This window comes from Parus major, chromosome 19, assembly GCF_001522545.3.
Source record: "Parus major isolate Abel chromosome 19, Parus_major1.1, whole genome shotgun sequence".
Classification (NCBI taxonomy): domain Eukaryota; kingdom Metazoa; phylum Chordata; class Aves; order Passeriformes; family Paridae; genus Parus; species Parus major.
Genome location: NC_031787.1, coordinates 159,150 through 178,154, shown reverse-complemented (window position 1 = coordinate 178,154; position 19,005 = coordinate 159,150). Strand labels below are relative to the sequence as shown.

The window sequence follows — 19,005 nt, the reverse complement described above, 5'->3', positions numbered from 1 at the left end:
TATCCCCTTTGATGGGCACAAACACATCTGGGGTAGCAAAACCCTCCACATTATGGGGGACAGGACCTCCACTTCAGAGAAACGCTGCTGAGCAGCCCAACCTCCAAACAGCCCCACACATGGGAAGTGGTTTTACAGCTTTGAATAAATTATGAGGCCAGTAAACACCAGTGCATGACCACAGCTGTTTACTGGCAGCTGCAGAGCTCACACCTCGCTGTGAGGCTGGGGTTAACACCTCCCGTGGGGCTCCCACCTCACACAGCCCTGCCAGGACCCTGCAGAGAGGGGCCAGCACTGGGCAAGAGAGCTCAGGGGCCATCAGTCCCCATCCCTGGAGGGGTTTAACAGATGAGTGGATTTGGCACTTGGGGATCTAGGTTAGTGGTGGCCCTGGTAATGCTTGGAGGATGGTTGGACTTAATGACTTCAGAGGGCTTTTCCAGCACAAATGATTCTATGATTACAGAATTCCTCCCACTGTGGCAATGGCCCTGACACAAGTTTAAAGGTTATCCTTGCCTCAGGGGAGGTTGTGGTTCTAACCTGTGGGGTCAGACAGACATCCCTGGGGCCACCTCCACCCATCCCACCCAAAAAGGCCTAGAAAGCTGCACAGCAAGAGCACCAATGAAAATGAAAACTCTTTGTGTCTTGTTTTTTTTTATTTTATTTTTCCTTGATTATAATGGGCAGGCAAGGTCCACTGGATTAATTAAAAGTGTGTTTGGTATTCATAGAATCATAGAATCAAAGAGTGGTTTGAGTTGGAAGAGACCTTAAAGACCACCTTGTTGCAGCCTCCCTGCCATGGCAGGGCCACCTTCCCCTATCCCAGGAGCTCCAAACCCCATCCAGCCTGGCCTTGGGCACTGCCAGGGATCCAGGGACAGCCCCAGCTGCTCTGGACACCTGTGCCAGGCACTGCCCACCCTGCCAGGAACAATTCCTTCTTCATATCTATTCTAACTCCACCCTCTTCTAGTTTCCATCCCAGCAGAGCTGTGAATTTTCAGTCTGGTCCTCCTTGCTCTCTCTGGGAGACTCAACAATGATCTGAACGAGGTGGGCAGAGGATGCAGCCCCAGCAGAGACATTTTGTCTAGTCCTCCCAGACATTTGGGGTTTGAGGGATGCTGAAGGGGGTGGGCTGGGTATGTCCCAGCCCCTGGAGCCAGGGGCACAGCCCCACAGTCATCTCCCTAAGGCTCAAAAATTGCAAAAACTCAGGTTTTCCCTGTTTATTTCTTTTCTTTTCATGCCAAGAATGGAGAGGGGTGTGGAGCAAAGAGGCTTTTGTATTTCACTTCAATTTGCTTTGAAATACTGTACACTTCACCCTTTGTGGTTTGCTCTGCTTCAAAAGCAAAGCCAGGAAAAATCTGAGCCATCAGCCATTAGAAAGAAGAGCATTCCCTGGAATTTATTTTTTTTATTATTTTTTTAAATGCTGTTGCTGGAGAAGGATGGGACCTTTAGCAAGATACACATTTCTTATCAGCTATGACCAACTTCCTGTGCTGACACGGCTTTGGGGAAACACGAAATGTTTACTGTGAACCAGGCAGAGGTGACCGGCCAAGACGGCCGTGCTGGCCCCTGGACCCACCACACTGGAGACAGACGGTCCCCAGCCACTCCCACAGGCACAGTTTCTTACTGGAGTCAGTTCCAGGATGTGACATCATCTAAAAAATTCCAACATTTCTACAGCAATGTCAAGAAAGGTGGGGGTGAAATTTCTGGACACCGATGTAATGTCACCAGTGCTGGAGCTGGAGCAGGGCAGGATGGAGCTGCTGCAGGGCTTGGTGGGTCTTGGCTTAGGGACAACTTCTGAACTCAGGACATTTTTAATTACTTGCTTTTCTGAGTGAATCCCAATTCTTCAACATTAAACCCTGCTACAAATAGCAGCTTACATCAGCCAGTCTCACCAGTTTTTTTCCAGGTTCCCCTTTCATTCAAGACAGAGAATTTCCCTATTTCTACTGTCAGGGAACTTATTTTGGGCATTTGCTTTACTTAGCACTTTCTCCTGGGATTTTTTGGGGGACTTGTAGAAAACCTCAGTCATATCCCTCTATGTAAAACAGGGCAACATCAGCCAGATTCCTTCAAATGGCAAATTCCACTGACTCCAAGCACTGCCTGCTGGGTCAGGAACTCTGAAACCACCTGATGGGAAAACTTCCTTCTTACACAACCACTTCACTTTGTAATTAAATTAATCCCCCCAGACATGCTCCAGCCCACTTTTCCCACCCTTCCATGGCCACCTCCCAGGGAAGATGGTTCTTCATCTGAGACAAATTCAACCTCCCTGCCTAAAAGGGGGAAGAGCTGGAAGAGATGACTTTCTCTTTTCTTCATCACTGGAATGTGGGAAGTGGGTAAGAAAAGAGTTTTTTAGGAGCATGTTGCAACATCCCAGAGCATCATTGGCATGAGTGTAACCTCCCACCTCCTCCAGCTGTCCACAAGTTGGCAGAGCAAGATCTTTTGTCAGATTTCTAAGGAAGAATTAGATTCCTAGAAACTTGGCTTTGGGCTTATTTTTGGCTTTCAGCAGTAGAAAAGCCCTTTCAGCCCTTACCAGTCCTCTGTAACACACATTACCTAAACTAAACTGATCCTAAACTGACTCAGGAAATTTTTGCTTTTATTTTCAAAATAGTCCCCAAGGGTCCAAAATAATTTGGCATGTACTTGCTGACAAAGAAATTAAGGCACAGAGGTGTCTGAGGAAAAACCTCTCATTGAAAATATTTGAAAAAATCAAAGCAGATCCCAAAAAATTCTTCTGTTTTCATGAAATTCATCTTTTAGCAGAACATTTCTCCACATTTTGGCACCTTGTGCCTCAGGAGCAGGATGGGAGCACTTGGCTGTAGGTGCTGGATCTCCAGCTGTAACCCATGGATGCTTGAAGGCACAGTCAGAAAGGACAGCTCAGAGGGAAACCGTGCTCCTACATCCGTGTACAAGTTCTATTCCTTGAGTTACCAGGCAGCATCCAAGGGAGGTGACGCTCACTCCCTCCCGGCCCAGCTGGCATCCATCGAAATGCCAAGTTCCCACCTCCTGCCTGCCTGGGCACCCTGCATGTGGAGGCAGGCTCTCTCCTCATCTGCCCAGGATATTTGAGGACAAGCAAGATGACAAACAGAGTCAATGGGATCTGGACTGATGAGCACCTGCAAGGTGCCTCTCTGCAAAGGGGAAGATGGAAACGAGCCAGATCAGCTATGGAAGGGGATGCTCAGCTTGGCAAGAGCCATATTTGCTCCACAGGGTAGATCTGCTCTCCTCAACCTCGGTGGAAGACACCACCACAGCTCCCAGCAAGAGCCTCCCTGAGGGGCTCCTGGCGACAAATTTGGGGTTTCTGCTGTGCCTTGTCCTCTGGAGTCCACACTGCCCACCTGGAGCATGGAGCTAACCCAGCATAGCTGGTGGAGGGCTGAAGGATATTGGGAAAACACCGGGTTATTTACAGAAGGTTCCGGGGCAGTAGCTGAAAACCTTTAATAGAAACAGGATGAGTCAGTGCTGCTGGGGGGAGTGCAGAGGTGCCAGGGTGAGCTTGGGTTGCTCCACTTGACATTATCAGCCTTCCACTGCTATTCAGGAAGTGTCTATCACAGCATCACTACTCCATGATGTCCTGAAAATAAAAAAATGAAGTAGAGAACAGATATCCTTCTAGGAACATCTCACTACAGCTGGACCGCCCCCAGCTCATCCCAGAGCACTCATCACCTCCCTGCCTGGCCTTCCCTCTCCTCCTCAGGGAGTCTGTCAGACCTCCAGGGCTCTCTGTGTAGAGGCTGGTGGCTTCTTCCCAGTGACCCATCCCTGTCTCAGCTCTTTCCCAGCCTTCACAGAGCTCTTACTCTCTCCCATACTTTGTACTGCTTCCCCCGTCTGTGGTCATTTTCTCTCATCAGCTGAGACAGGATACTCTTTTCTTCCCAACATCCCAACTTCTGCCCATGCTCTCACCCCACAGTTACGCTGCTCCTCATTTTCAGAATCACTGTTTCCTTCCTTACCCTGCTCCTGGAACTCCTTCTGCCTCATCTTCAGGGTTACAAGTCACCACACTTCTTTCAGCTCTCTGTATCTCCATGCCCAGACTACCAGCAGCCCTTGAAATGTAACTGTATCATCTGTATTAACAAACAGTATAATTAAATTGCAAATTAATGTCTCCTTATAGGACCTGGAGCGCATCAGGCAGTTCCAGGAGATAACAAGTAGCCTATCTCAGCTCTCCTTTCCCTTAAACTGAGGAGGAACCTTGAGTGTTTCAGCTTCTCAGACTCCTCTTTCATGTCCACCACTACCTATGCCAGAGCCTGCAGCGCTGTCACAGCTGCAGGACATGCCCTCCAACCATGGAGAACACATGCAGGACACTGGTGACAGCTCCCACCTTCTGCTCCTGGGGCAGCAAGAGCTTTGCAGATATGGAAGGGGAGAAGTCCATGGTAAAGGAGACTTCAGTCTCTTTTTCCCTAACCAGCCTCATCCCACTGATGATCCTGGGCCCTCCAGCACAGCTCTTGCACAGATACACTCTCCCAACCAGGAAGGTTGGGTAACAGCAGACTTAACAAATGCAGGAACCTCCGCAGAGGAACTTCTTACTAAGGGACAGGCATGAGAGAAGCAGAAATAGCCACAGTGACTGTTTCATATCCTGTATCACTGGGGAGGCACTGAATCAATCAGGGAGCAGGGGCCGGGGCTGCTCTGTTCCATCACGAGACTGCACCACAAGTGGACTCTGGTGGAAATTCCACCATGCATACGCAAGCCACTGCACAGACCTCTCACCCCATAAATTGAGGGGCTGCTGATGGTCTCAGCATCAGACAGCAGAGAGGCTTCCAAGCTACCCTTGCCTGCTCCAGCTCCAGCCACCACTTCTCCACTGACATGAAGGTGTCTGTGGTTGCCCTCGCCATCCTCATCGCTGCCTTCTGCTACCAGACCTTTGCTGCTCCACGTAAGTCCAGGCTCTCCCCACCCTTCCTAGGTGGGGACAGGAGAGATGTCGCTGCTGCGACACCCCTTCTGACAGCACTTCCCCTCTGGGTCCCTCCCTCTGTCCCACCATCTTCTGGCAGGTGCTCCAGGGCTGCGGGACAGGCACAGCTCAAAGATCATTAGCATAAAAATGAAAGGGTTTTTTTCCCTTTTTAGGGTAAAAAGCACAACCATGCCTCCCACCTCTGCTATAGAGGTCAAATGTGGGCAGCCTGAGGAAGGCTAGGGCTGGCCAGGTTTGGGCTGGGAGATGTTGCCTGCTGGCATGGGCTGTGTCAATGCCAGCTCAGAGTGAACCCAACAGGGAAAAAACTGAAGGAAGAAGAAAAAAGACCCCATCTTTTCTCCCCCTCTTCCACATCATCCCTAGACCCAAGGATGAGTGATCTCAGCTCCCTGCCCTGTCCCTTGCCACTGCTCATGACTGTCTTTGCCCTTCACAGTTGGCTCTGACCCACCAACCTCCTGCTGTTTCTCCTACATCTCACGGCAGCTGCCCCGCAGCTTTGTGAAGGACTACTATGAAACCAACAGCCTGTGCTCCCAGCCTGCCATCGTGTAAGTGACTCCCCCGGGGCAGGGGTGCTTTTGGGCTGAGGAGCCAGGGAGGGAAAGGCCCCTTTTCCAAAGCCAGTGAAGGAAGGCTGGGGAAGACAAGAAATACAAGGTGATGCTTGGAGCACAGAAGCACCACACTGCTCCTGCTCTACCCCTTTGCAGATAAAACTGGTGGTTGCTGGCTAGGATGAGCAAGGCATGGAGCTGCTCATCCTTGGGAGAGGCTGGGTTTGGGCAAGGCTCTTGTCCCAGCCCTGGAAGTGTCTAAGGCCAAGCTGGATGGGACTTGAAATAACATGGCATAGTGGAAGGTGTCTCTGCCCATGGCTGGGGGTGGAACTGGATAAGCTTTAAGGCAACTTTCCAAAAGATACCAGGTATCAGCCCAAACCACTCCAGAATTCCATGATTCTGTGATTCTCCATTCAGTGCTCTCCCACCAAAAACTGACCTCCATGCATCCCACAGGTTTATCACCAGGAAGGGCCGGGAAGTCTGTGCCAACCCCGAGGACAACTGGGTCCAGCAGTATGTGAATGAGCTGGAGTTAGACTGAGGTCCTGGACAGACCCAGCTGCTCCACGTCCCCCGCTGCTGGGATGGACAAGCGTGACCAGCTGGGGTCCATTGGAAGTGCTTCAATGTCATTTAGAGCTAGCAGAGAAACTGAAAACATTCCAAAATCCAACTTAATATTGTGCTATTTAATTTTTTATAGGGGAGGGATCAGGTGCAATTACTCTGAGATAAAAAATAATTTTATTTTTTATATATATATTTGGGTTTTTTTACCTGTAGACTTGGGTTATTTTCTGTATTTAAGTAAGTACATTTTTGACATAATATTCAATTCAGATGTCAATAAATAAATATTTTTGTAAGAACCTTCTGTGTTTGCCTCCATTACAATCCTTTGGGATTACAACAGTTGAAATTATAATAGTGACAACAAGTTCTTTATTTCCTTTTCCACATTGGCAAAACTCCTATAAGCTTTCTGTATCTGAACATCCTGTTTTGCAAAATAATAACAAGAAAAGCCATGAAGGAGGAGTCGTGAGAAGGGTAGAGATTACATTCAGGTAATTTGTCTCAAGCTTTTTATAAGGTATTTAATCTCCATTCATTATGACAACTGGAAGCTCATTAAATTCTGATGCTGGCTCCATTATAGTCAATCAAAATATTACCTTTAGGTAATTTAACACATTGTCTGTTTTAGGGAAAGCTTTCTGAGAGCTACAGCTAAAATGGTTCAGCTGTTTCCAGAGCTGAGGGTGAAAAAAATATGTTTCACTGCAAGTATTTAGAATTATCTCATTAAGCTCTCATTTAGCTGGGACATGAAGCTTAGCAGGTATTTCCTCTCAGTAATACCTTGACTCCAAAACCTGCTTGTCTCTGGACATGCCTGTTCAGAGATGACCATGCCAGACCCCAGCCCAGGGCAGGACCTGCCCCTGCAAGGAAATATCTCCCCTGGTCTCCCTCTGGAGCTGAAAGAGATGGAACCCACCTTAGTGAAGTAATTTCCCACATCCCTGATGGCATTTCCCACACCACTGATGGTATTTGGAATGCTGTGATCTGCTCTGAACAGGCTCTGTGGGATCAGCAAGGAGGATTTGGGTTCCTCCTGCCTGGCTCTCTGGTGCAGTCCACACTAAAATGCTCAGCTCACTCCACCGCATTTTCATACTGATTTGAGATTTCAAATATAAACACCTGTGGGACACAGGGGAGCAGAGCAGGAGGCAGCTCGGGCGAGGCACGACCTTGAGCTGACACAGAGGGTGGATGGTGAGCGGGGAGAGGAGGCTCAGGTGGGGCCGGGAGGGATCAGGGGGAGTGCAAAGTGCCTTCCCAAGACATGGCACACAGTGGATGTCTGTGTGCCAGATCACACAGAAGCCAGAACCATGTGAGAATCCTGCGAGGACACTCACCAGGGCACTGAGGTTTTTCCCTAGTACTGCCCCACTCATGGGGAGAAGCTGGTTGTGTTCCCAGGTCTCTGCCCAGCAGTGACAAACCTGGGCAGCCACTCTCACAGAATGATGCATCCAGTCCCCTGTGGGTCCCTGACCCAGGAGATCACCAAGGGTTCGGCATTTCTACCCCCCAAAAAGGCACCCAGGAAAAAAAGGGGCCGGAGATTGCCTGAGAACTTGTCAGTGAAGGTGTAAATGTGGGAGCGGTCGCTTACGTTGTAGAAGGAGATCTCTCCTGCCTCATAGTCCAGGAAGATCCCAATGCGCCGGGGTCTCACGCTCAGGGTCAGGGGGGAGACGGGCACAGTCAGGGCCTCATAGGTGCCCCCGTTTTGCAGCTGCAGCACCCAGTAGCCATTGTTGGGGGAGAAGAGGACAGAGCCTTTCCGGACAGCAGCCTCCCGGCACAGCCCCAGGCCCCACTCGGGTTTGTCTCCCACCTGCACCTCCCAGTAGTGGCGGCCCGAGAAGAAGCCCGGACTGCCCAGCACCACTGGGGCAGTGCCAAACCTCTTGGGGCTGTTGAAGAGGGACAGAAGCAGCTTCTTGCTCCCGCGCCGGACACTCTTGCGGTCCTCAGAGACAGTGAGGTCTGGGTGCGCCGTCTCTGGGTCCAGAATCACGTCCACTGGAGAGAAAGAAGGGTGGAAGATGGACAAGACTTCAGGCATATGCAGGCATAGACACAAGCAGGTGCCTGTGACCTGGATGCTGGGCTCTCCCAAACCATCCCACATCATGCAATTATTTACTTGTGGTTTTGCACAGCTCCCAGCACTTCCTGGCAGTGGGGAAGTGCAATACAGAAAATCAGACATGTCAAAGTATTTGGTGTCAGGCTGTAGAGCCAGGGCAGAATGAGGGCAGTTCCACAGCTTCAGAAAGAGCCAACACTGAAAGCAAGAGGTCATGAACAACACGGTGCTTGAAACCCCTGAGGGACATCCTGGGCTTCAGGGTCCCCTCACAATCCATTCAAGACCACAACAAAGGTCTTCATGAAACCAGTCTGAACTCATCAGGGCACAAACTGGGAGCAGCTGGACAAAGCTCGTTGGAAAAAACCCCCTGTGCCCCAGGGTTCTGGGGGAAACCAGAGCTCAAATGTGCCAGGAGCTGTGCCCTCACCTTTGAACTTCTTCAGCATGTCCCTCATGCCCAGGCAGTGCTCAGGAATGCTGTAGTTTTCCTTCAGGGTCACAGACACACCCTTGGTGGATTGGAACTTTACCCCTTCACACCTGGGAAGAGAGGGATGCCCATGGGCTGTATTCAGAGCCTGCACCATGGCCCCTTTCTGGCTGGGCGGGGGGTTAATGCCCTTCTCTTGGCTCCATAGATCCAGTGCCTCCCTGGAGCTCTGGCTGGGAAGAGCACTAAGGATAACTGTTTGCATATTGGCAATCCAAATGAGATCAGTGTTAAATGATACAGGGAGCAGCAGTGGTAGGCAGGGCAGGGCAGGGCAGGGCAGGGCAGGCAGGCAGGCACTGGGTAGCATGTCCCTTAGGAGGGGACACAGCTCACATGTCACAAGCCAGGCAAGACCTTGTCTTTGAGCTCCTGAAAAAGAGGATGGAATCTCTGAGGGATTGTCTCAGTCCCTCCTGTGTCTACCCCAGGAGGACCAAAGCAGATGCTGGGCAGGGAGGATGGGGTGGTTGTTGTGGAACAGACACAAACATCTGCTTCAAAGCCTGGAGGCAGCCAGGACAGTAGGAGGAACAACCATGATGCCTGCTCGGAACAACCATGGGTACTTGCCAGAATGATCATGAGTACCTACCAGGAATAATCATGGCACCTACTGGGAAAAATCACCCACCTGGTCAGGATGCTTTTCATGTCCTAGAAAAAGACAAAAACAACTCTGGGTTTGTCTGGGCCAAGCCACCTACCCAGGTGACAAAGGCAGCAGGGCTGAGTTAGTGGTGCTGGTGACAAAGCCTGACCTTGAGCAGCCCATCAGCTGGCTGCTGGCTCTTCTCCTTTATCTCCAGGATCAGCTCCTCCAGCAAGCACTTCTCCTCCAATAGCCTGGCCAGGTTTTCGTTGATCAAAAGCAGAATCTGCTTTTCTTCCTCCTCTAGCTTCTGGAGCAGTAGCTTCTCCTCATCAGCCAGCAGCCGATGCAGCTTGCCAAACTCACTTACAATCCTCTCCCGCTTTTTCTTTACTGTCTCCTTGGGATAAGAAGATTCATGGGGTGAACGTTACCCAGGATGCTGAGTCGGATGCTCAGCATCCATGCCCAGCATCAGGCTGTGCAAAAACACTGCATTTTTGTGGTAAGTGCATGAATTTAAAAACCAGCAAATTTGTGCTTCCATCTCACTGGAGTTCCCACTTCACATCCTCAGTTTACCAGCAGCAGGACTTTGCCTGGGGCATTTCTGCTCAGCTGGACCCCAGATGTCTGGGATGTGTTGGGCTGCAAGGAGATGTTGGGGTAGGTTTTTATTACAACTCATACCTCCAGCCAAATCCAGGCTAATAAACTGCTTGGGCAGGTGGACAATGCTGGAAAAATCTCCAGTAAAGGGCAAGAGGTGGAAAAATCATAAAATCATGGAATGGTTTCAGTTGGAAGAGATCTTAGATACCATCTGCTTCCACACCCTGCCACAGGCAGGGACACCTTCCACTAGACCAGATTGCTCCAAGCCCAATCTAGGCTGGCCTTGGACACTTCTAGGGATGGGGTTGCCAAAACTTCTTCAAGCATCCTGTGCACCCTCAGCACCCTCACAAGGAGGAACTTCTTTCTTATATCTAATCTAAATCTCTCCTCTTTTAGTTTAAGACAGTTCCCTCATGTCCTGTCTCTATCTGCCACATAAAGAAGCCATGGGGCTGTGGAAGGATGGAAGGGCAGAGCGCAGAAGCTTCCCTGGGTCTTGCTAGAAGGTGAAGAGCCAGCAACTGGCAGGGTTTGCCAGTGCTTTAGGGTTTTTCACTTCATCCCTAGAAACTGCCTGGAAACCCGGAGCTGCAGAAAGACACTCTGAGGTGAGCTTGGGACAGGAAACCTCAGAACAAAGAAGATAAAGGAAAGGAAGTTGAACTCCATTTTTTTTTCCCATCCAAGTACAGCATTCCTTGGACCTGAGTCATGAAGACTTGATAAGCCAGGACAGCCTCTTCCCACCATCATACACATGCGACTTATTTTGCTTTTTTTCCCGCAACCAGAGAAAGCTGGAGGCAGCTGGGCCATGGCCCTGAGCCTTGACTCAAGTGGATCAGAGGACAGTGACACAGCTCTCACAATCTCTGTCCCTCCGCTCCAATGGGGACAGAGGGCTCATAGGGACAGCCTCAAAACCCACTGCCACTTGTCTGGACTGATACAGGCAAGGAAGCTGAGCGAAAAACAAGGGGAGTTCAGAGAAACCTGCCTTCCCTGCCAGAAGTGATTAACCATCGTCTCAAATTCAGGGCTGGATAACTCATCCAGCATTTCATTTCCTTTTCTTCAGTTACTTTTACTTTCCCGCTTTCATCCCACAGGACTTGAAATGCAGCTGTGTGCTGGCATCTGCTCTTCCCAGAGCTGTCTGAAGTCGAGCAGAGGTGCAGTAATTCTGCTTTTTTTTCTTATGAAAACACTTCTGATTCCTTTGCTGTAGAGTAGAGCTCACCACACAGCTCATGCCTGGCTTGGAACTCAAGCACATGTAAAACAAAAGGCAATAAAAAATAGCCCATGTTTACTTGTTTAACCAGCATAAAGTCATCATGATTCCAGGGAACCTGGCATACTGCTCCTTGCAAACTTTTTTATGGAGCCATACATGGTTACTGAGCCTGGCTTCCAGCATTGCTCCTACAAGTGACAGCAGGACACAGGGACACAGCCTGGAGAAAATGATAAATCTGTGTCCCCACACAAGACCATTCAGGCTGGGATTTTTTTCTTAATCCTGATATCTCTGACGCTCGTTCTTTAAGAATTAAGACAGGCACCTGCCTTGCACTCCTGGGTTTTCATCCTTTCTGCTGACTCACGCTTCTTGACCTCCTCCACTTCCTGTGAAAGGTTCTCCAGGGATTTCTGAAGTTTGACCTGGAAAGGGGAAAAATGGGCTCAGCTCACCCCAACCTGCTGAGCACTGCAGCTTGGCTGGGTCCCCTCTGCCTGGGGGGAGACACTGACCCGGTGCCAGGCGGTGCCAGCACTGGCACACAAACCAAGCAGCTGTGCTCTTCACTCCACTCACAGTTAACCCTCCCCACGCACCTCAGGTTTCCCCTATGTTTTTCCTCACTATTAGGGTTCTGGAGACCAAAGTGGAGGGTGGCACTGCCAGGATCATAGCTGGGATGTGGGGTTTTGGTGCCAGCATCCTTCCATCGAGGCAAAAAATGTCCTCAGGAGTCCACCAGCTCAGCTTCTGCAGGGTTTGTGAATGGGCAGGGAGCCAGGCTGCCTCCCTGAGCTGGATGGACAGGGTTAGCCTGGGTCCATAAGCAGTTTGGAAGATAATGTGGTCCAGCCTTAACCCTGCAGCGAGCGCGGCTGGAGGGGGGAGTCACCGCCTGCAGCACCCCTTCTGCTTTCCCAGTGGGGCCACAGGGTATGTTGGGGTGTGTATGGGGGGCATGCACACCCCATGCCGGAGTGCTGCGGGGCAGGACAGGGGTCCCGGTGTCCCACCCTCCCCTACCTTGTAGACGTGCACCGCCTCCTCGATGGGGTACACGGAGTGCGGGCGGTGCTGCACGGACTCCCGGCACACCACGCAGATGGGCTCCTCATCCTCCTCGCAGAACAGCTTCAGGCGCTCGTCGTGCTGGGGGCACAGGGGGACCCCCGGCTCCAGCTCGGGCCCCAGCTGCCGGATGCTCTCCACAATGTTGGCTAGCTGCCGGTTGGGTCTGAAGCCGCTGCGGTGGCAGGAGGCCCGGCACTGCGGGCAGGAGAAGGGCCCGTCGGCCCACAGCCCCTTGTCCTGGCAGTGCTTGGCGATGCAGCCCCGGCAGAAGTTGTGGCCGCAGTCGATGCTGACCGGCTCGTTCATGTACTCCAGGCAGATGGGGCAGGTGGCCTCCTCCTGCAGCCGCCCCAGGGCACCTGCCAGCGCCATGCTGGCCCGCTGCTCTCGACGGGCACTCGCCTCGCCCCTCGTCAGCCAGCAAAGGCGGGCTCGCAGGCAGGCACGGCTGGCACAGCCCCACGGCGAGCAAGTACCGGCGGTGCCATGAAAGCCTGGAGGACGAGCCGGCCTCGCTGCCGGATAGCACCGGCCTTGCTCCCGGATAGCACCGGCCTCGGAGCCTCCGTGTTGCCGGGGGGAGGAGCTGGCACCGGCCGGGACAGCTGCAGCCAGCCCCAAAGGCTGGGACTGCCTCCAGCCCGGCGGGGCAAAGCCGGAGAAAAACTCCGCGGGGAGAGCTGGACAGATTAGGTAGCACCAGAAATAACCCGTGGCCAGGGACAGCCCCTGGACGGTGGTGGAGGTGGGGTCGGGTCTGGTGTTGGCTGAGGTCAGCAGCCCGTGGAACCCCTTTGGCATCTGCCTGCTGCCCAAAGACGTTGGCCAAGGTCAGGGACCCCTCGCCACACCAACAATTGTGCCAAAACATCCCCCGTGACATCCACCCACTGCAGAGAGCCAGGAGCTTGGGAATGTGCCGGGGGCAGGAGGGACAGGCAGGATAAGTGCTCTCCCATGCATTCACAGAGGGGCTGGGGGACAGCCAGGTGTCACCCCATCACCCACAGACCCTCAAATGTCAGCCCTGACCCCTTTCCAGCCACTGCTAAGCACCTCAGTCTCTGTGGAGCATCCCAAGAACTGCTGGGAGAATTTGCAAGTTTTACTCCTTTTTATTATACAAAAATAACTTCAACACATTCAGTACAAAGGAGAATGAAAAGTTTCACTGAAAATGTCAAATAAATTAAGACTGCCTTTGCACAACCTTCAATAAAGGAGCTGGATACCCTGCCAAATTCCCAGGCAATGAGAAAATGGAGTATGTCTCAGAGGTGTCCATGAGAGCAGGTCCTTGCAGAAGTGATGCTTGGAGAGAGCAGAGTATTGGCTAGGGAAGAAAAGGATGTGACTCTGCTCTTCAGTAGTAGGGAGGAGCTACACCAGGCCTCAGTCTAGTGGTCCCTAGCCATGGGCTCCAGGAGCAGGATGTTCCGAGTGAGGTGGAAGGTTGGAGAGGTCCAGATCACAAGGATACCACTGTCCTTTGTCTAGTGCCCTCCTTTGATCTTCCTTTCCTCCATCTCTATTCAGCAATGATGTAATTTCTTCAATTATTAATCGCCTCACTGTAACAGTGGCTGAATCAAACCCATTAAACCTCCCCTGGGAGCAGCTCCAAGGAAGGAGGCAGGTTTCCAGAAAGTACATTAAGGAGAATGCACACAGGCAGTTGAGACAAGCCACGGTGGGAGGAATGGCCTTGCTGCTCTGTGCATTTCCTATCAGCTGGGATTTGGTATCTAATGCACAGGGACTGGGAAGGCCCATGATGCAAACAGCCTGTCACACACCCTTCTGGGCAGCTCCAGGAGGGTCCTGGTGTGGCAATTATTTCAGCTGAAAAGCCACAAAAGAGAGTTATGCTGGGAGAATTGCTTATACAAGAGCTCCTGACAGCCCACATCCTAAACAGCTGCTCCCAGATTGCCCCATCACCCCAGAAGTGTTTTGTACAGTTCCTCCCCACCTGGAGCAAAGTCATTGATTTGTTATGATCTGATTTTAAGCTGGCATGACCTCAGCACAGCCCAATTGCCATATCTGGGGATTCAGGTTTCAGTCCCTTCACAAAAAATGCAATTCTCCCAATACTGCAGAAATGTTACAAGGGAGAAATTCGCCTCTGGAATAGGATGGTATTCCTGGTCAAAATTACAGGAGTCAGCAATTCACCAGGTTGAGAGAATCCCGGAATGATTTGGGTTGGAAGAAACCTTAAAGCTCATCCTGCCACTGAAACAGCAGGAAAAACAAAACCTCTCCAACAATTTTTAGTGTTAGAGAACTCAATCATTACTTTATTCTGGCCAGGATGTGCAACAGAAGTAATTTGATCCACACACTGCCTGGGTTGTGCAAAAAAAAAAACAAAACACTCCATCACACATGTCTCTTTTCTAGATTTTTCACATACTTATACAGTCAAAACACAGAGAAATTCATTGGTTCAATGTTTATTGGTCCCAGGTCACACAGTTCTTACTATTTGGTTTGCTGCTGGCTATTGATCCCTTCACTTTCGATGCTAATCAGGTTCTCATTCTTCTGTTATGATCTTTTCCCAGACCAGGTGTCTCTGACACACCAGGAAGGATGTTCAGGTGTTGATGTTTGTTAATGGTCACTTATCTCTTGTGCATCCTCTGGCAGCTCCCAATCCATTGAGAAGTTAAGCTCATCATACCTTGCCCAAGAAACAGTCTCTTGAAAAGAAACTTCCATTCCCTTCTCTCTGGGCAAAGATGAACAAAACCCCTGACTAAAGTTAGTTTAAAATTTTAGAAGTTGTATCATTTCCAATAATCCTGTTCCACCCCCTGCCATGGGCAGAGACACCTTCCACTAGACTAGGCTGCTCCAAGCCCCGTGCAATGTGGCCTGGATAACTTCCAGGGATGGAGCAGCCACAGCTTCTCTGGGCAACCTGTGCCATGGGTTCAACCACCCTTACAGTCAAGAATTCCTTCCCAATATCCAGTCTAACCCTACACAAACCTCTGCTCAGAGTGACGGGACCAGAGACACAGGCTCAGATCAGGTTATGCTAAAGCAGTCCAGTTGCTCAGGGGAAGCAAAATCCTTCTCTCACATCTCCTATCTCCTTTTTCAGACACCTGTAACCACATTTTGCCCCTCTGCCAATGCTACAGCCTTCTTTCTGTACTCTGCCAGCTGTGCCTGCAGCATCCTCTTGCAGAGCTCCCACCCAGGCCTGGATCCCACAAAGGAAATGCCCCACACAACCTTTCCGCAGGCTACCGGGGCCCTGCTCGCGCTGACCGACGGCGGAGCCGCCTCCCCACCCCTACCCAGGAGGGCTGGGGAACCCTGAGGCACCCGGTGCGCCAAGCACGGCCTGCCAAGGGGGCCGGGCTGGGCCTGAGACGGTCAGCAGGGAGGGGGCAATGGTGCCGTGGCACCTCCGTGGTCGCACTCTGGGCTCGGCTGAGGGGCCGCAGCCTCGCAGGCCGCACGGACGACCTGTAAGGACCCCTGCGGACCCGGATGGCTCAGCCGCGGCTCAGAACCGTTCGACAGCGGCTCCTCGGGCCCGGCGGACCCCGCGGCGGAGCCCCGTGCACGGCCGAGCCCTGGTCGGAGAGGCCCGAGCACGGCCCGACGCCCGCGCGGCCCCGGCATCACCGGCATCCCCACCGCCGCCAGGGGACGCCACGCCCCACAGCGGTGACGGGCGGGGCGGGACACCCAAGCGTGAGCGGGAGGGTCGCGGGCCAATTACAGCAGGAAACGGCGCTCGGGCGGCCGGTGCCAAGGGAGCGGTCCTTGCAGGCGGGGCAGGGGGCCCAGGACCCTTGGGGGCGGGAGCTAGCTTTGACTGACGTCCAGACGAACCAGTGATCTTGGTGGATGCTACGCGGGGGCTGGGCCTCCCGGCCGCTCCTCCCAGGGCTATGCCGGGAGCCAATGAGAATGAGAAGCCGGGCAGGTGGGCAGAGCTTCGGGTGGAAGGGTGGTGCCCGAGGGGCGTGGCCCGCCGTGAGTGGCAGATGGGCGGGCCAATGGCGCGGGGCGCGCGCGGCGGCGGCGCTGCGCGGGGCGACGGGGCCGGGGCGGTGGCGGGCGCGGGGCGGCCATGGAGCGCGTGAGCAGCACTATGAAGCAGGTGTCCAATCCGCTGCCCAAGGTGCTGAGCCGGCGGGCGGGCGGCGGCGGCCTGGAGGCGGAGCGGGAGAGCTTCGAGCGCGCCCAGGTGCGGGCGGGACAGGACGGGGCGGGGTATGCGAACGGCGGGGAAGGGAAGGTGCCAGCTGAGGAGATGGGCCCAGGCTGGGGCGTGCTCCGATGGGAACCGCCCGACAGGTGCCTGGAGCGGTGCAGCGTGGTGCCGAGCGAGCGGGATTATCCAAAGTGGGCGAAGGTTATTTGAGTGGGCGGGGTCATCCCAGGTGAGCCGGGGGCGGGGACAGCTCGAGTTGCCCCGCAGGTAGGTTTTGGCACAAGGGGCGGAACTCGGCAGGGTGGGCACGGCCGCTCCAGGCGAACTGGGTTGGCGGCAGTGCGCGGGGCTGCGCCAGCTACGGGGAGACTGACGGGGCTGGCCCCACCCACCCGGAGAGCAGTGGGTCACCGTGGGGGACAGGGATGGGCACTCCCCGGGGCCCCTGGCTGGAGCTGAAGCCAGCCCTGGAGGAACTCCCGGGGACATCGGAGTGCAGTGGCACCCGGGATGCCGCTGCCCAGAAGTGGCTGCTCAGCCTGGCCTCTAACCTGCCAGGTCTTCAAGCCCAAACACAGCCAGGCATCATGCCCAGGACAGCAGCACCCTGTCCTTGGAACCACCCTGGGCACACATAGCCTGTGTCTCTACTGGCTGGAGGGAACATGGAGTGGCTCTTTGGCCAGTGGAGTCGGTCACCCCACTGGGTTCTGCTCCCGTATCACTCAGGCATCAGGTGGGGAAAGGGTAGGGGACAGGGTCTGTCCCTGCGGGTGGCTCCTAGGAAGAAGTACTGATATATTGAAAAGCAGACAGAATTTGCATCTCAGCAGCATCCAGAGTATCTGGATGGGGTCCTTCACTCAGGTGATGGATTAATGTCCAGCACAGAGGAAAGGTAGCAGCCAAGCTGGAGGGGCAGCAGGGGTACTTTGGTGGAAAAAAGCTGTTGATTTGGGGAAAGGATGTGCTTGGAGCAGCTGGGAATATGCCTGGACAAGGCATTGGGAGGGTGAAGAGGGCGGGATGGCAGCAGAGGGAGCTGGGGACAGCTTGGCCCTGCTCCATGTCCAGGGATGGAAAGTACCAGTAAAGCAGAACTGTCCAGACCTACTGCAGGAGAGGAAGGGAAACTGTGGCTGAAGCAAGGGTAAAAATGGGACCAGTGGGAGCAGACTTGGATGAGCTCAGAGTGGGAACAATACACGGGAGATGACTTAGGGATGGAAATAAACACCAAGGATCAGGTCTGAGGGGGTTTTGCAGGAAGAAAACCTGCCAGGGTGTGAAGTTGGATGCAGGATCATGTGCACGGCTCTACTCACCTTCTCGCTCAGGTTACCTCAGACATCAATTATTTACTCATACTGCTAAAGGTAGGAGTGGAACATTCTGACCCCTTATGTCAGCAACAGTCCCATGGGCCTGGAGTTCCCACAGGCTCCTCAGGACTCATGGTTTCCTGGGGAGGGCTGAGTGGAGAGGGCAGTGGAGCAGCACCCACTCCCCACATCACTATGAGCTGGATTTCATCTTCCTTACCCAATTTCCAGACTAATGGCACAGCATGGCCCTGTCTGAGTTTTCCTTCTTCTGTGCTTCAGCTCCATGCAATTCCCTTTCTCACTCATTTTTTTTCTCCATTCTTTATTTTTTGTTTTTGAATAATTCTCTCTCTCCAATTTAGAGAACTTGCCAGGCACCCCTGAAGTCTTGATCACGCAGCTTTTGTCCAACTTCTTCTTTCTGCGGTTGTTTTTTTTTTAGAGAAACTTTGTGGGTTTGGGGTTTTTTCTTTTTGAAAGTGACTTCTTTTAAGAAAAGTTTCATCTGTTAAATGGCTTTAAATTGAAACATTTCCCTGTGTTTCGGCATGTACAGACTCCTTCGCCTCCCCTCCAAGCCTGCCTGTCTCAGGGCAGCAAAAAATGCATCACAAACCCTGTTTTGGGCTAAGAGCCCAAACAGGCAGAAAGTACATCCAAATGGGCCTTTAGGGAGCCTGAGGAACACCTGCTTGGGTTGGCAGTACCCAATTTCTATGGCCGGAGCTCAGTTTGGAAGAACAAGAGCACCCTACGAAGCTGTGGTGGTGGTGGGACACCCTAGTAATGGGGAGGTCTAGTGGTGGGATGCTCCTATGGTGGTGGAATGTTTCGGTGGTGGTGGTGGTAAACTGGTGATGGAATGGTTCCATGGTGGTGGGATGATCTTATGATGGTGGGATATTCTAGTGGTGGAAAGCTTCCATGGTGATCATTACATTGTATAACAACTCTGCTCTGACAACATCCATCTGTTGGCTTGGAGACATACAGTTATAAATTTTCTGGTGGCCTCTCTTCTGCTCCTGCAGTTGTTCAAGTGTCTCAGTTTTCCTGGGAATGCAAATGTGGGAAACCTGAGGACATGCCCAGGCATGGTGTTCCTTTCATGCTGCCTGTTGGGCAACAGCAGCTGAGAGAGAACAAGACACAGCCAAGGGCTCCTCCTTTCCTTTCTT

The 19,005-nt window shown here is 52.6% G+C and overlaps 3 protein-coding genes across 8 annotated transcripts in view; 2 read left to right on the top strand and 1 right to left on the bottom strand.

Annotated features, from left to right (window-relative positions):
• Positions 1–956: 956 nt before the first annotated feature.
• On the bottom strand, positions 957–12,952 carry LOC107212840 (E3 ubiquitin-protein ligase TRIM39-like). Of its 3 annotated transcripts, XR_001524554.3 has the most exons (8): positions 12,272–12,952; positions 11,575–11,670; positions 9,557–9,787; positions 9,430–9,452; positions 8,733–8,845; positions 7,820–8,232; positions 4,056–4,172; positions 957–3,667 (listed from the first exon to the last, which is right to left on the bottom strand). XR_001524554.3 is itself a non-coding variant. In XM_015646601.3 (7 exons), exons 1-7 carry the CDS (start codon positions 12,689–12,691, stop codon positions 4,140–4,142), a joined length of 1,329 nt encoding a protein of 442 aa, XP_015502087.1. In that variant the 5' UTR covers positions 12,692–12,952; the 3' UTR covers positions 957–4,139. The 3 variants fall into 3 exon arrangements, 2 of the variants coding, with proteins under 2 accessions (XP_015502087.1, XP_015502085.1); XM_015646601.3 differs by having other exon boundaries at positions 957–4,172; XM_015646599.3 differs by lacking the exons at positions 957–3,667; positions 4,056–4,172 and having other exon boundaries at positions 6,542–8,232; positions 12,272–12,951.
• On the top strand, positions 4,734–6,497 carry LOC107212843 (C-C motif chemokine 4 homolog). The gene is made up of 3 exons (XM_015646609.3): positions 4,734–5,014; positions 5,499–5,613; positions 6,082–6,497. The coding sequence occupies exons 1-3, from the start codon at positions 4,945–4,947 to the stop codon at positions 6,167–6,169; spliced, it is 273 nt and encodes a 90-aa protein (XP_015502095.1). The 5' UTR covers positions 4,734–4,944; the 3' UTR covers positions 6,170–6,497.
• A 3,448-nt stretch (positions 12,953–16,400) lies between the features above and the next one.
• Positions 16,401–19,005, top strand: part of HIP1 (huntingtin interacting protein 1) — a 34,703-nt gene continuing 32,098 nt past the window's right edge. For 3 of the 4 annotated variants that reach the window (XM_015646598.2, XM_015646597.2, XM_015646596.2), the window contains exon 1: positions 16,401–16,535. In XM_015646598.2, coding sequence (XP_015502084.1) covers positions 16,419–16,535 — 117 coding nt within the window. In that variant the 5' untranslated portion in view covers positions 16,401–16,418. The other variant, XM_015646595.2, reaches the window with a different exon arrangement.

What these genes read in the sequence shown, in the direction of transcription:
- LOC107212843 (XM_015646609.3), top strand. Translation starts at nt 4,945, where the DNA reads ATGAAGGTGTCTGTGGTTGCCCTCGCCATCCTCATCGCTGCCTTCTGC. An exon ending in CCAGACCTTTGCTGCTCCAC is followed by an intron (nt 5,015 to 5,498) that starts GTAAGTCCAGGC and finishes TGCCCTTCACAG; the next exon opens with TTGGCTCTGACCCACCAACC. An exon ending in TGCTCCCAGCCTGCCATCGT is followed by an intron (nt 5,614 to 6,081) that starts GTAAGTGACTCC and finishes TGCATCCCACAG; the next exon opens with GTTTATCACCAGGAAGGGCC.
- LOC107212840 (XM_015646599.3), bottom strand. Translation starts at nt 12,691, where the DNA reads ATGGCGCTGGCAGGTGCCCTGGGGCGGCTGCAGGAGGAGGCCACCTGC. An exon ending in ATGAAAAGCATCCTGACCAG is followed by an intron (nt 8,846 to 9,429) that starts GTGGGTGATTTT and finishes CTCTCTTCCCAG; the next exon opens with GTGTGAAGGGGTAAAGTTCC. An exon ending in CATGCTGAAGAAGTTCAAAG is followed by an intron (nt 8,233 to 8,732) that starts GTGAGGGCACAG and finishes CTTTCTCTCCAG; the next exon opens with TGGACGTGATTCTGGACCCA.